At 40.4% G+C, this 14,551-nt stretch overlaps 1 protein-coding gene across 1 annotated transcript; it reads left to right on the top strand.

The window, feature by feature from the left end:
* The first annotated feature begins 498 nt into the window (after positions 1-498).
* On the top strand, positions 499-8,236 carry LOC111928273 (histone RNA hairpin-binding protein-like). Its single transcript, XM_023925664.2, has 8 exons — positions 499-867; positions 1,119-1,250; positions 3,418-3,522; positions 4,039-4,098; positions 4,367-4,498; positions 5,108-5,257; positions 6,542-6,623; positions 7,271-8,236. The coding sequence occupies exons 1-8, from the start codon at positions 824-826 to the stop codon at positions 7,385-7,387; spliced, it is 822 nt and encodes a 273-aa protein (XP_023781432.1). The 5' UTR covers positions 499-823; the 3' UTR covers positions 7,388-8,236.
* The last annotated feature ends 6,315 nt before the right edge of the window (positions 8,237-14,551 follow it).

The following is a 14,551-nucleotide window of genomic DNA, read 5'->3' as shown; positions in this document are numbered from 1 at the left end:
AAGGCTGACATCCCTCTGAAGTGTCCCACCAATCTTAAGGCTGCAAATGTATTATTGTTTAAAACTGTTTGTGTTCTGCTGGAGTTCTTCAGGTTGTTTCTAAATTACTGTTCTAAAATGTGTGTGCCCCATAGCACGGACAGGATCTCACCATGCATGCATGTGCAAGTGAAAACCTCAGAAAGGCCCAAGAACCTAAAGGCATGGCCACCTCGTGTCATGACCCAACCTTCTTCACTGTAGATACGGAATTTAATGCCGTGTCATTGTGAAGCTTATGTGGTAACCGTCTGGGCTGGGGTTTGAAATACCCTGTGCGCTTTATCGACTGTAGAGCCGTGCCGAGGAACCGTCATCCTTAATATTTAAATCGCGGGAATTTGTGTTTTTCTTTTTGTTTGGGATGGTTTTTTTTTTTTCCCGCTTCACGTGAGTCCCGCCGCAACCGCGCGCCAAAACCGCGCGCCGCCGCGCTCGATTCTCCCGCCAACACGCCCCGGGGGCGGGGCCAGGGGAGCGGGCTGAGCCATTACCTCGGCGGGGGGGGTGGGGATGTGTGTGAGCGTTTAAGGGCGCTGCACTTTCGGGCTCGTCCCCCCCCTCCGCACCTGTCCCGGTGGAGGCGCCCCGCGGGGAGGCGGAGCGGGCGGTGTCGCTCAGCACCGGCGGGAGATGCGAAGGGGCTGAGCGGGAAGGCGGCAACGCTCTCTCGGCTCTGCCTCAGCGCCTGCCCATCCCACCGCCCTGCTCTCCTTCACCGCCCGCCTCATCCCCGTGCGCCCGGCTCTGCCTCCAGCCCTCCCTCCCGAGGATACCCCGCGCCATGTCCTTCCGCCAGAGGAGCCCGCACGGCAGCACGAAGAGCAGGTAGGGCCGCCGGGCCGAGGCGGGGGGGTGGTGGCGGCGCCGGGCCCCGTGTCCCGCGGCCCTCGCTCCCCGCCATCCGCAGGCGCAGTTCTCTGAGGGGGTGTGGGGGGGCAGAGCCCCCTCAGAGGGCTCGCGGCGAGTGGCGTCGCCTCTCTGCGTTGGCGGGGGTGCAATCGGTAAATAACCGCGGGCCCTGAAGGAGGTTAAAGCGCTAAAGCCCAGCTGGGTGCTCGTGTGTCGTTTGTCCCCAGCCCGCAGCACCCCCCGCGCTGGGCCCAGGCACGGAAACGCGGCGCCGATGGGAAGCGGCGGAGGCAGAACGAGCCCGAATCTTCCGTGTTTGAGGCAAACGAGCCCAGGCCTGAGGACAGCCGGCTGGACAGGTGAGCAGTGGTGACAATGGCAGCGACTCCATGCTCTTTTGTTCACCAGGAGCTGTTAAACTGACCCTTCTACTCAGTTTTCCAAGCCCTGCCCGTTTATCAGTCGCTCATCAGCTGCTAATAGCTGGTCGTAAAGGAGGGAAAAGGATTGAGTGCAGTGCTCTTATCTTAGAGTCAGTTCTTAAGAGTCAACATTTTTCATTCTTAATTCTTGAAATGTGTTCTTGAAAATTTATGTCCTATTTCATGCTGGTTTACTGCCATTTATCAAAAACTAATACTTTCTTTGTAAATACAAGCTGTACAAACAATTGTGGCAAAACTAAAGAAATTACAAAAATTTAGTTCTTAGAAATCATATTTTATGTTTCTGAAGGGAGTACAGACCACCCTGAGAAGTTGTGTTATATTTCAGCACAGGGGGATCCAGCTTTGAGGTCACCCCATAATGCTGCCTTCTGTGTTTCCCAGCACAACTAGACTTAAGTATATATTTTTCCCCATCACATTTGCAGTCTGAGCTATTCATGCCATGCTCTCTTTAGTTACTTTGATCTGTGGATGGGAGTTGTGGGCACAGCCCAGCTGATTAAATCAAGGTTTCTAATCTGAAACAATGTAGGTTCTGCCCACCCATTTTCCTTTCCCGACAATAAGCACAGAACACGATGGTCAGTGGTTCAAGTTACACTCTTTAAAGTAATTCCAGGAAGCATGGTGGAACAGCAGTCGAAAGGATGAAACTTTACAGATAGTTTCAATGTAAATAATCAACACTTGTGTGTCTTCCAGTACTGTGCAGGCATACTTCCTGGTTTCAGTTTGGGTTGACCTATGACTGAAATTGTTCTCTTTCTCTGCCAAAACTACTTTTTGTTTATGCCAATCCAACCATGTCAAATTAAAATTCTCAAAAGTAAAGAAGAGCAGGCTGGAGGCTGGGTCATCTCAATAATCACAGCACAGGTGCAGAATCAAGCAAGTATAAAAAAGTACATCACAGGGTTGAGGAAAAAGCTCAGGAGTTGGAACTAACTTGGATTCTGCTATTTGTTCTCTATCACAGGAGACCAATAACTGAATGTGCCTGTATTCTCTGCAAATCTAGAAATTGGTATAAGCAAAAGTTAAAAATCCTTGGAGTTTGAACAGATCTTTGCAGAGGGACCTGTACTATTTGCTATGGATTTTTAATTTTGCTAAGTTGGTAACTGGGTTTCATCTAAAAAGAACTTTTAGTTTGAATTTAACAAAATGTTCAAAGTTGTGCAAACCAATTTGGGAGCAGGGAGGGAGCTGGAGCTGGTTTTAGTGCAAATGGATCTAATTCCCTGACTCCAAGCGACTTGTTTGCACAGAATCCTGCAAAGTCTCCAGAGCATTTCCAGATCTACTGAAAAAGCTCTACTCTGTAAGATACAGTTTTGAGTTTTACTTTGGGAAAATTGATCATCAGGAAGACAGATGGGGGGAACATTGAATAATCTGAATGCATGCAGCAATAGGTGGTTGTAAAAGGATACGAGCTTATTCCCCTGTAAGTGTCTGAACCTGCTTGTGATGCTAATGGCTGTAGTAAAGTTGTTAAATCAATTTGCAAAGTCATAGCAAATCTCAGTTTCCTAGCTAAAACAGGATGTTTTTGTGCCTTTGCCTTCTCTATTAGGCATATATTTATGTGGAGCAACTCCTGGTGCTAACATGTAATTTTAATTAATTAGCTTTGCAACTTAATTTTGTGTTCCAGTTTTTATCTCTTATATAGCTAATGAGTCTGCAGTTATGGAAGAATAAATAATTGCTAAGTCATTTAGTGGAGTAAAAATAAGTGAGTAAATGAATAAAGTTGATATTTCATGTACCATTTTCTGAAGAACATGAGCTGGAAGTTACTGAAAGCATGGGCTGGGTTATCAAGCTGCAGTGATATGTTTCTATAGATACCTTCATAAACTTTAAGAAAACCCAACACAAGCCACACAGCCTCAAGGTGGAACTCACAACTGATGCTTAATATTAGTGATAAAACTTGAATAGAAATCAAGTTTTTCACAGCCATTTTGAGTACTGTAAATAACTATGTTTAAGGGATCAAGCTGTGAGTAGGGGAGGTAAATATAATAAGCCAGATTTTTAACACAGAGCCTTAATTTGTTTTTCTATCTAGTTTTACAACACCAGAAGGTCCTGGACCCCTTCCCCGATGTCTAGACTGGGGAACTGCAGTGGAAGAAGATGAAATGAGGACCAATGTTAACAAAGAAATTGCAAGGTACCCCTGGATGTTTAAGATCAAGTGGTGAAAGGAAAGGAAATGGAAGCTGTCTTATAGGATCTGTTTCAACTTGTATTTTTAACTTCACCATTGTAGTAATATCTTGCCAACCTTAGCCTCTTGTCTGCTGCTTTTAGATCAGCTTTGGGTTAAGTCATGGAGGAATATCATGGGATATTCTGGAGATTGGATGTGTATCCCTAAATATCTCCCTTTTGGAAGAAACTTTTCCTGAATCTCTTAGATTGAAAGTCTTACTGATGACTTCTTTTTTGTATTATTGCTACAAGAAGTTGCTTTAGGGAAAATAGTTAGGAAAATAAAGTCCTTGTTTTTTTCTTGTTTTTTTTTAATGGAAAACTGAAATGTCCATTTCATAGCAAAAAGGCTTTTGCAGTATCTGGGGTGCTGCTGCTTTTCTGAGAAGTTAATTCAACTGAGAGCTGTAACATTGCAGCCTTCATATTCCTCTTTGTGTATATAATTTCTTAAAACTGTTTTGAATTCTTACAGACACAGAAGAAAGCTCCTGATAAATGAATTTTCAAGAGAAAGGAAGTCCTCCTCAGGAAGGTAGGTTAAATTTCTAGCTTAGCTGAGAAAAATCTTGAAAGTATAATTTTCATTGTAAAATGTTGTTTCTTAAAACACAGTTTAAAATAGTTCATCTCAAGTCTCTTCCAACACCATGGTTTAGTAACACCCTGACCATTTGTTTGAAAATTTTTAACATGTTTATTTATCACCTTTTACAAGTGGGTTTGTGTTTGAGTTTTGTTCTGGGTGGGTTTGTTCTGGTTTTCTAGTAGTTCCAAACCTATAATGCTTTTTTCTTCTTCAGTTCCGACTCAAAGGAGTCCACGGTGACAGCAGAACTTGAGACAGATGAGGTGGTTTTGATGAGAAGACAAAAACAGATAAACTATGGAAAAAACACAATTGCATATGATAGATACATTAAAGAAGTTCCTAGGTAAGCTGCTTGACTTTCTAGAAAATTAAATGTCCACCTGCAAATCATACCTGTTATTTTTAAGTACATTAATGTACTAAACTTGGTATCCAATACACATTCAAATAGAAGGCATCTACAAATTAAACTTTTAAGACATTTTTGAACTGGTAGATCACATTAGCAAACAACTGAGATGTGGTTTGAGGTTTTATTTTAATGAGTCAGTATATAAGAAATACCTCATGCTGCTGAAATGGAAATGAAAGTTCTTTTGGATGTGCTTGTCAATTAGAGGAAATGAAACTGTGTTTTGCAGTCAGATTTCTCATGAGTTAACTACAAGAAAAAATGGGCTACAATTGCAACTGAGCTTGGAATGTGGTTTTCAGACCTGTGAATGATAATTATTATTATCATTGTGAATGGTAATTATTATTATTATTATTATTTCATTTGACTTGAAGTCAGAAAAACTAAGAAGTTGGTATGGAGCTGGCAAATCTTTGTTTGAGTGCTGGAATTGCACATTGGTTTTTCACATAAATAATACCATCAGTTAACATTTAGAGCTATGTTATGTATGTGAATAAAGCACTGATGAATTTTTCATGTCTAATGTCTGAACAGATGCCATCGTATACCAGGAGTTCATCCCAGAACTCCAAACAAATTTAAGAAGTACAGCCGTAGGTCATGGGACCAGCAGATTAAACTGTGGAAAGTGGCACTGCATTCCTGGGATCCACCAACTGAAGGAGGATGTGATCTGCAGGAAATGTATGTACAGAGTATTCAAGATGCTTTTATAGAAATTATGGTGTGAAGTCTCATGTTTAAGAAATAAACACCACTCCCAGCATAGATTTTTTTTAGACAAGTCAGTGAGTGCTGAATGTTTTCACTAATTATTTACCCACAGTTAATGCTGTTCAGTTCCTTCTCAGTCAAAATATCCAATTGCTTCCTGGTTCGTGCCCAATGTCCTTGGAAGGGCATACATACATATCCCTCACTTTTTTAGTGGTGAAATCAGAGCCAGTTCTGCACTGCTCTATAAAACAATCACCACGCTATTGACATGAGCCAGTTCTTTCAGAGCAGTCTTCAAATTATCTGGTAGGAGCAGTGCTGCAGAGTTCTCACTAATGGCAGATGTCCTGAATACTGAGCTTGGACCAGTCCCCCATGTACAAGAACCTGCCTCACCCTTCTCACCTGCTAGTTCAAAAACAGTGGTATAAAAGATTTCTTGACCAGAGAGGGAGAATTGTGAACTCATCCCAAGATACTACCAAGCTCAAAGCATGGTCACAAGTGTTCATAGTCCAGGCTCTACAAGATGTAGAGTACCCTAATTATTATATATAACCTGTATTATTATATTAACCTGTAGATACCCTAATTATTTTCCTCTGTAGAAAGCAATAGAGTTGATCAGCAACATGTGACATAAAACTGGCACTAGAGAATGAAGGGAACAAAGAGAGCTTAATTCCTCAGCAAGCAGTTCTGTGTTAATAAAGTAGTGATTTTCCTTAATGGAATGCTGATTTTAAAACTAGTGCAGAGCAATAGGATTTAAAAGCAAAGCTTCATTTTAAGCTTCCCTTTACTTGCCATCAGTGTGAGTGAAGTTGGTACTTCATCCACAACCCTGCTATGTGCACTGGTGTTGGAATACTACCTTCAGATGCTGAGGTCTGTATATAATGGATATTAAATCTTTGCAAAACAGATGAATACCTTGTCTGAGGAAAAAATAATCCTTCCTCTTCTGTAACATTTGCACTGAGGCGTTGCTTGAGCACTGGCCTTTTGTCTTTAACAAGTTGCAGTATTCAGTCTCAAGACTTTTAATTCAGTCCTTGGCTATTTTGGCAGTACTGAGCTGTCCTGCAGTTCTGTCTGTCCTCCCTAGTTTACCACTGCTGTCCCTGTGATTTCTCTAGGTCTCTTTGCTCTCCTTTGGCCACTGTTTTTTCCCAAAGTGCATAACAACATGCATCTTAACACTAAAAGATCAATTTGTTTTATGCTGTATTCTTCTAAATAATTTTACAGTTGTCCTGTTGTCCTTGGTGAGATGGAGACAGAATCTGTTGGAAGCAATTCTACTGAATCTCAAAGAAGCTGTCAGGATGATGTAAGCTTATCTGTCATTTGCGTAAATATTTGTTGATAATTGGTTCATTGCTTAGAATGGTATCCAGAGTAGCCTGAATACCTCACAGATCCCATCATCTACTTTGTTTAGGGACTGTTTATAAAGCTGAGCAATCTTGAAATTCAGGTATTTTCCAGCTATAGCCATTATCTGTCTGTAGTCTTTGGTTTAGAAAATTAGAACTGAAATTCTCATCTCAAAAATATCCCATTTTTTTCATAGCCTACAAAAGAAAATCTATTTGTTGAAAGCAAACCAGTAATGAACTGTAATGTACAGTTGAAATATGACTTTTGATTGCAATATTGAATGTTAAAATAGGGTAGAATTTCCTTGTCACACAGAAGTTGGCTCCTTTTATGTCCTGAAAGCACTTGGTATATTAAATCTGTATGATGTTTTAACGTTTGCATATATAGGTCCTTAGAGCACTTGCAAGGTATCTTCAAATGTGCTTGGGTGGGCAGAAGCCTACATCTCTTTAATCTTAAGACTAGCATTAAGTTTTTATGGCATTTGTTAGCATTTGTTCTAAGGTGGTCTAAATGAATTACAGAAGTTAATTGAATTCCCTGTACTAACAACCTCTACTTTACTAGTAATTACTAATTGCCTTTCTTTTCCAGGATACCTGTTCTGGCACCCCCACCAAAGTTAGACATGTTGATTATCAAGCAGAAGGAGAATTTGACTTGGAAGTGTGTTTGAGTGAGCCACTGAAAGAATTTGATACTGTGAGTTAAATAGTCCTGTGCAAACTGTTTAAGAGAAAGTTTCTTTCAAATTTGCAAGGTTAGCTTGATCCATAACCTGTTAATAGTAAGAAAGCTTAGGCAAAGTTGAAGATTGTCTCAAAGCTGTGATTGGTCTAGATATTCTCCTGACCAGACTTCTGTAAAATTGCAATTAAGTTGTGTGACTTCTTGTTAACTTTTAATTTATGTATATCAGATTTTTTTTTATAAAACTTTTTAATAGAAAAACTAGCCAAAGGCAGCGCTATCCTCTAGTAATTATAAATAGCACAGCAAGATCTTACCAATTTCCCCCCACTCCCTCCCCCACTGTAAACATGATTTTAGTCCACCTGCAGATCAAGAGCCAAGCAGGGAGATTTTTTTGTTGTTACCTTGTTTCTACATCTGGCTCTTGTAGAACACCTGACCTAAGTAATGCACCTGGTGCTGAACCATGTGGCTGATTCGTACTAGTAAACCCATCTACTGCAAGATTACTGTAAGATCAACTACCTTACCTTGAAAAAACCTTCTTTTGCAAAACTGTTTCAGAAACAATTGGTAGTTTAATACCCTCAAGAAATTGGAGGTCAGCATGGTAAAATCTATGCAATAATATTTTGGGTTTTTTAGAAGCAGTAGCCTTAACTTGAAATTTGTAAACTGTCATTTATTAATGCAGTCAAGAAAACAGTGTCCAGGGATAGTGCTTGATTCTTTCAGTTCTCTGGTTTTAAATGTAAAACTGTTGTAAATGTTAACAACTATACAGATTTTCTGCTGAGAGCAGTTCATGTTTCTGTTGCTTTTGCGTGGGATGTTGCTGGAAAATAAACAGAACTGCGTTTACTTTCACATACGACTCTTCATTTCCTATTAGCAGTGCTCTATAGATAATAAAAAGCAGAGAAATACTGAAAGCCAAGTGTCTGATATTGGTACTAAGCCAGAATATATCTGTGTTAGTACCATCCTGTGACTTTGAGGAGACCTTAAAATCTATTTACTTGGCCACCAGAGTGAATTTGAGACAATTTGGTTTAGTAGATGTCCATTAGCTGGTTGCCAAGTTCTGTTCTCTAGGAAAAACTGTTAGAAGATCTGGGTGAACACTTCAATCTTCTTTACTAACAGGATGTCTTTTACAGTCACCTCACCTGGTTTTATCTCTTAAAATGGAATTTCTGGGTGTTGATGTTATGCCCCTTAAACTCATCAGCTCAAGGTAGTATCTTAGCTAGTAAAATTGCTTACAGCTGTCTAATTTGTTAGGCACTTTTGAAGTCAGGTAGCTTGATATGATGAGGAAACTTTCAAGAGGAAGCAGTGGCTTTGGGATAAGGTTGGTGCTAAGCTCTGATGTTAAGGAGACAGCCTTCCTAACATGTATTTTTTCCAGAGAAGGCAACAAAATGGTAGTTGCTTTCAACATGGACTGAGCACCCTCTGTTCTTCCCACATTGCTTTTCTCACGTCACATTTTCTGGCCACACTGTTCCTGGTTGTTCTTACGTATTTTTGGTGTGTCAGTCTATACCTGAGTATCAGAACTTCCAGTAGGATTTGTTTTCTTTAAAGAAGTTTTCCTATCCTACTGTAGCTACCCAAACGGGTTGGATCAGTGGGATATTCAAAAGATTGTTTAGAGGCTTCTGAGAAGGGTAAGGTTACTTACACCTGGTTTTGAAATAAGGAAGCACATGGGTTGGGACAATTTTTAGAGCACAAATACAGGCTGGGGTATGAACAGATGGAGAGCTGCCCTGAGGGGAAGGACTTGGGGATGTTGGTGGGTGGATGAGAAACTTGAAGTGACTCAGCCATGTGCACTCAGCTCAGAAAACCAGTTGTGTCCTGAGCTGCACCAGGAGCAGCGTGAGCACCAGGGCAGGGGAGGGGACTCTGCCCCTCTGTTCTGCTTTTGTGAGACCCCACCTTGAGTGCTGCATCCAGCTCTGGGGTAGAATGTGGGGACAACATTGGGAAGAACACAAATCCCTAGGCAATGTTCAGGCAAACAACTGGGATGCACTTCTCTGTTATAATGGAGCACACAACAAATAATTCTCCTTTGGCTAATGTCTTGAGATGCTCTTAAATTTCTGCAGAGTAACTTCTCAGTGGTTAGTTCATAACCTGGTATATAATTTGAGATTAATCCAACTAACCTGCCTACTACTCAGACAAGGTTCTCAGCACAGGCCTTGGGATATGACCCTCTTGCATTGCCTGTCCCCTGCCCCTGAGCTGTGCCCTCCTGTACATGACCCTGCCCTTCTGAGATGGGTGTTGCTTCTCACTGTGCTCACTCACTCTTCCATTTCTGCTCTATCATGTCACCTTTCAGTGTGCTCTGTCGCTTCTGCTTCAGACTGTAAGGTTCTATGTCACTGTTTCTTGGGGGTTTTTTTTGGCTAGTTTATCCCTTGTTTTCTTTTCCTGTGGTGTGCTCCAGCTTGCTCACAGATCTTAATTCTGTTGATCTCATTAAAAGCAATCTGAGGTGCTGTTCAGCTTTCAGTTCTGCGCAGCACACTCACCCAGGAAGGAACCAGGTGGGTATGATCCAGACTAGAAATGTAACTGTGTTCAGTAGCTGTTTGTGAAACAGGCTTAGATTTGTTACTTTTTTTCTGAAGGAGCTGGCCATCCACAGTAATGTCTTCACTACAACACTTGCCCTTTGTCTCAGTTACTTAGATCAATTAGTTTTTATGGTTGGTACTTAGCATTCAGTTTGGATGTTTTTCCAAAGGTACTGAACACCAAATTGGGAAAAAAACCTGAGCTTTTTGTGATAGTTAAGCCCTCTAGTGGTTAAATATGGGCTAACCCCATCCATTTAGGGCAGTATCTAGTAATAGAGGAATCTTATGGAAAAACAATATTCATATGTTCAGTTGTGCATAGTTGCATGCAGTGGAGTTAGCTTCAGATGGAGAACAAGCAAGTACTGCTGCTAAATTTTAGCCTTATTAGGTTAAATTCCTCTAAAAATAAAACTGAGCAGGTTGCTCTGTAGGCAGGAGAACCTGTCAACCCTGCTTTTTATAGACCTCTGCCTTCTGCTTTGTGTTTCTCTTACTCCCTTCACACCAAGCCCTGTCCCCTTTCAGCATCCTCATGCCATGCCTGGCTGACAGCAGTCATGGCTGTGGCTAATTTAAAGCTCCATCTGTTTTGGCTGGGCCATTGGTACACGTGTGTGGGTAGGGTGGCAAGCAGAACATTGAAGAGCTGAGTTGTCCCAACTTGTCCTTCACTTGGACATTAATTGGGTCTTCATTCATTAGTCAGCTGTTGTCACATAAACCGCAAGGGAACATATTTACCTTTCTGTCCAGTACCTGGACAGCCAGTTGAAAAAATTAGAAGTGACAGGACAGATATTTTGGAAAAGACTTGCCAGTACAACAATTTGATGCTCTTAGGAAGCCAAGCTAAAACCAGCTTTCTTCCACAAATCCGTTTTTAAGTCCAAAATACCATTCAAACAACTTTCTGTTCATGCAAGTATTTACTGAAGTTGTTTTCAGGATTATCTGTTTTATTGTGCTCCTAATGTAATTAAGAACATATGGAGAGCACCTACATCTGCTTGAGGATGGATCTGTGGAAACCTGGGGGATCAGGCATTTCTTTATCAAAACTGGGCTAGTAAAAGCCCACTTTTAAAAGAATTTCGATGTTCTTAGAAGTTCTTGCTCTTCTGTGTTTTCTTCTGTTTGGTTTCTCATAATGTGAGAAGATTGGCTGCTAGCTATTGAATACCTTAGTATTCAATATTTGTGCTTCCTGACAACTAGGGATAAATTTGCCAAGATATTATATAAATAGTTAAGAGATTGAAATTACTTCGTGAAGTGTCAAAAATCCATTTTACTTTCAAGGAAAACAATGTTGTTACAATGTAATATATACACTTTGGTTAGATAAAATGGTAATGCTGAGCAGAATTTACTCCAGTTGTGCACTCTTTAGTTTTGTGGCACCTGGGTAATCCCTGAACATGAAGTGTGCAAGGAACTGAGATTTAGCATCTGCCTCTGCTGGCCCCCGCTGTATTTTTTGATTACCAGTCCTGTTCACTCTGAGCTTGTCACTTCTCTCTTGGATTGTGTTCAAGCACACGAGAAAACTAATTTATCCAAAAAATGCTGATTTATACACTCAACAGATAACTTCACTTTGAGTGGAAATTTGGAACTTGTTTTGTGGGTTAAAGTGGGGTGCAGCTGTCTGTGTTGGGACCTTTCTATTTATCTGTCTATTGAGAAAGTTTCTGGGAGGTACAAGAGTGGCTCTAATTATTAGCAAAAACAACATTCCCTTTTGTATTTCTTTAGAAAGGGGTTATTCTGTTTCTGCTGAGAAATACTTTGTTTTCAGAAATATGAGTGCCATATAGAGATGAAGATTTGGGCCTGCTCTTTCATTCCACTTTCATGTGCTGGAATCAAAGATACTTTGGAGCACTGCAGAGGGCAGTAAAAGTGCATGTTTAATTACAGGCACACAAAAGGGAGCTCTGAGTTGCTTTACATTTGTTGTAAATGCCAGGAATCTAATTATACTTACTGATTCTGACCTCAGGAGCAACCCGTAGTCCCAATAAAGCCCCTTCAAGTCTGTCATCTTTCACTGTTCTTTCCATTTCCAGTTTCACTTGATCTTAAGCCCATTATTACAAGGAATGGAAGATAATAGTAACTTAAAGCAGACAGAGGAAAAATGGACTTCAGGGGGGAGAAAAAGTCCTCCTGACAGACAGTACGAGCCTGCCTGCATTTAAAATCCTTAGTGATCTACAGTGCAAGTATCTGAAAATACTTATTTAAGTTGTTTGAACTTCACTTTTGTGAAGAACAGAAAACTGTTTTTTCCTGAGTAGTTGAGATTTCCCAGGGAAAATTAATTTCAGGATTTTAGCCACAGCTGACTGGTTTCAGAGTATTCCTGGACATTGAATCCCATATTCCTTGACCTGTGTTAGAAAGTGTTTGTCTCATACACCTACCAAGGCCCTCACTGCTCTGAAAGTATTGCTGTCTGAGCTAAAATCACACCTTGCAGCTGGAGTGTTGGATGTGAAATCATAGCAGGGAATTAGCAGCAACTGAAAGGAGCCACGTTGGTGAGGTTACCATGTGTGTGCATAGAGGAAAGAACACCAGAAAAAGGAATAGAGAGTCAGTCCCACCTAGGGACTGTTCATAGCCTGAGTAGCTGAATATTGTATTGCAAGGATATGACAAAGCTAGAATTGATAGGTATATCAGGAATAAAATGTTTTGGTGGGTCCCTGCACTAGAGCACTTATCTTGAAATAAAAAAGACAAAAAAATAAAGCCAGCCAGGCTTATCTGGAAGCAGACTCATGCTTCAATATGCTGCTAGAATTTCTGGAACAATGTATTATGATGATAAGACTAGTAAGAAATGTGCACTATTGATTAACAGAGGGGCTGATAGTGCTTAGAAGAATTTGATACTAAGTCCAGTGACCTGTCAACTTACCAAAATAATAAATTACTATTTTTTTTGACATTTGAGAATAAAACTCCTTCTCGTTCTTACTAGAGAAACTAAACTGGCAGCAACAATCTTGATGCTAGATCATATGTAAGGCACAGAGGTGAGGCTTTACCTGATCCTTAATCTATTTTCAGTGGATTCTGGCCATTCTTTAGAATACTTTAGAATGTAAAAAAATGTTTGGTCATGTTCTCTTCCCAATAGTAAATTTAGATAATTAAATTATTAGAATTAAAATTTATTTATATATATATTTATAAAAAAGATTTTTAAAAACCTTATTAATTGCTGACAGAAGTGCTTCTAGTATGAGTGGATCCCATTATTTCTCTGAATTATAATAATTCCGTAGACTAAGTGAGACCTGGTGCAGTTTTACTGTTTGAACTAAAGGGAGGGAGGGAGGGATGGATGGATGGATGGATTGGGAGGAATTGCAGGTTTTGTAAATCATAATCCAGTCTGGTTGAAGTAGTTGTGTTCAAGCAGATGGTGAGCTCCTCAGAAAGTGTCTACAACTGGGCAGGGACAAGCTTCTCATGGTGAAAAAAATATCTACAGACAAAACTTCTGTTTTAAATGAAAAAAGCAAAACTGTCACTGGGGAAGTTGAATCCAGATCCTTGATGTGCCTGTTGTGGGAAGGCAGCTACACCAGGGACTCACTTCCCTGCAGGCTCTTAGCTGGGGACCAGGGTCTCTTCATGGTCAGAAAATATTCCCAAAGAACCTGCCTGTAAAAACATCACAAAGTCTATGTTTTTACATCAGTTAATAAATTATTTCTGCCAAGATATTCCCCTAAAAAAACCTCCACAGCAAATCTGAGGTGAATTTTCAAGTTCTAATTTGAAGAGGTAAAGTAGATTTGGGTAGCATGGAAGAAGATAACATTTTGTGTGCCAGCACAAATCTGTTTCACTGGATCCACAGTTAGTTAGGCTGTTTGCTGGAATTCAGCATAAAGAGGTTTGTTTGTTTTTTATATTAATGCAGTATTTTAAGATGTTATGAAAACTCATGTCTGTAAGAACACCAAGAAAATGTGACTTCTTTCATTGAAGAATGTGGTTTTTCTTGCTTTTATAGCCTTTCTTGGTTTGGCTGTGATGCATTCATAAGGGAACAATACCAGCAACTGTGAAAAAATGTGTTTTACAAATCAAAATGAGTATAGATGAGGGGAAAAAACCCACGTTCTTGCTGGTCAAATAAGTATGTCTGACTTAACAAAGTAGAGCCCCTGCATGAACTTTGTTGTAAATCAAGTAATAGTATATTAAAGCTAAGAACAGTATTTTGCTTTCAGAATCTTGCTGCTGTGAGTTCTGCTTTTCACGAGGATGCAGATGAAAAAGGGATGATCCCTTTAAGAGTTTGATAGGTTAAGTCACGAAATTCATATCTCACACACCAGGCAAAAAAATATGCCAGCAACTGCTGGGAAAATGACAACTGCAGTGTCTGATTGCTTGTCAAATCAATGAGGCTTTTCTCTCCTTTTGGTGAGAATTTATTTGCAGGGGTTGGTGAGCTGAGAAAATAAGATTCCTGACCTAATGGTCACCCCCATTGGTATCTCATTGTGGAAAATACTCTCTGCTGCAGTCCATTCAAGTGATTGGCAATGACAGC

This window comes from Cyanistes caeruleus, chromosome 5 (genome assembly GCF_971803275.1).
Source record: "Cyanistes caeruleus chromosome 5, bCyaCae1.hap1.1, whole genome shotgun sequence".
Taxonomy (NCBI): domain Eukaryota; kingdom Metazoa; phylum Chordata; class Aves; order Passeriformes; family Paridae; genus Cyanistes; species Cyanistes caeruleus.
This window is presented reverse-complemented; position numbering and strand designations above follow the sequence as displayed.

Coding starts and splice junctions, on each gene's coding strand:
- LOC111928273 (XM_023925664.2), top strand. CDS start 824: ATGTCCTTCCGCCAGAGGAGCCCGCACGGCAGCACGAAGAGCAG. Junction 5,258..6,541: donor GGATGTGATCTGCAGGAAAT/GTATGTACAGAG, acceptor ATAATTTTACAG/TTGTCCTGTTGTCCTTGGTG. Junction 6,624..7,270: donor AAAGAAGCTGTCAGGATGAT/GTAAGCTTATCT, acceptor TTTCTTTTCCAG/GATACCTGTTCTGGCACCCC.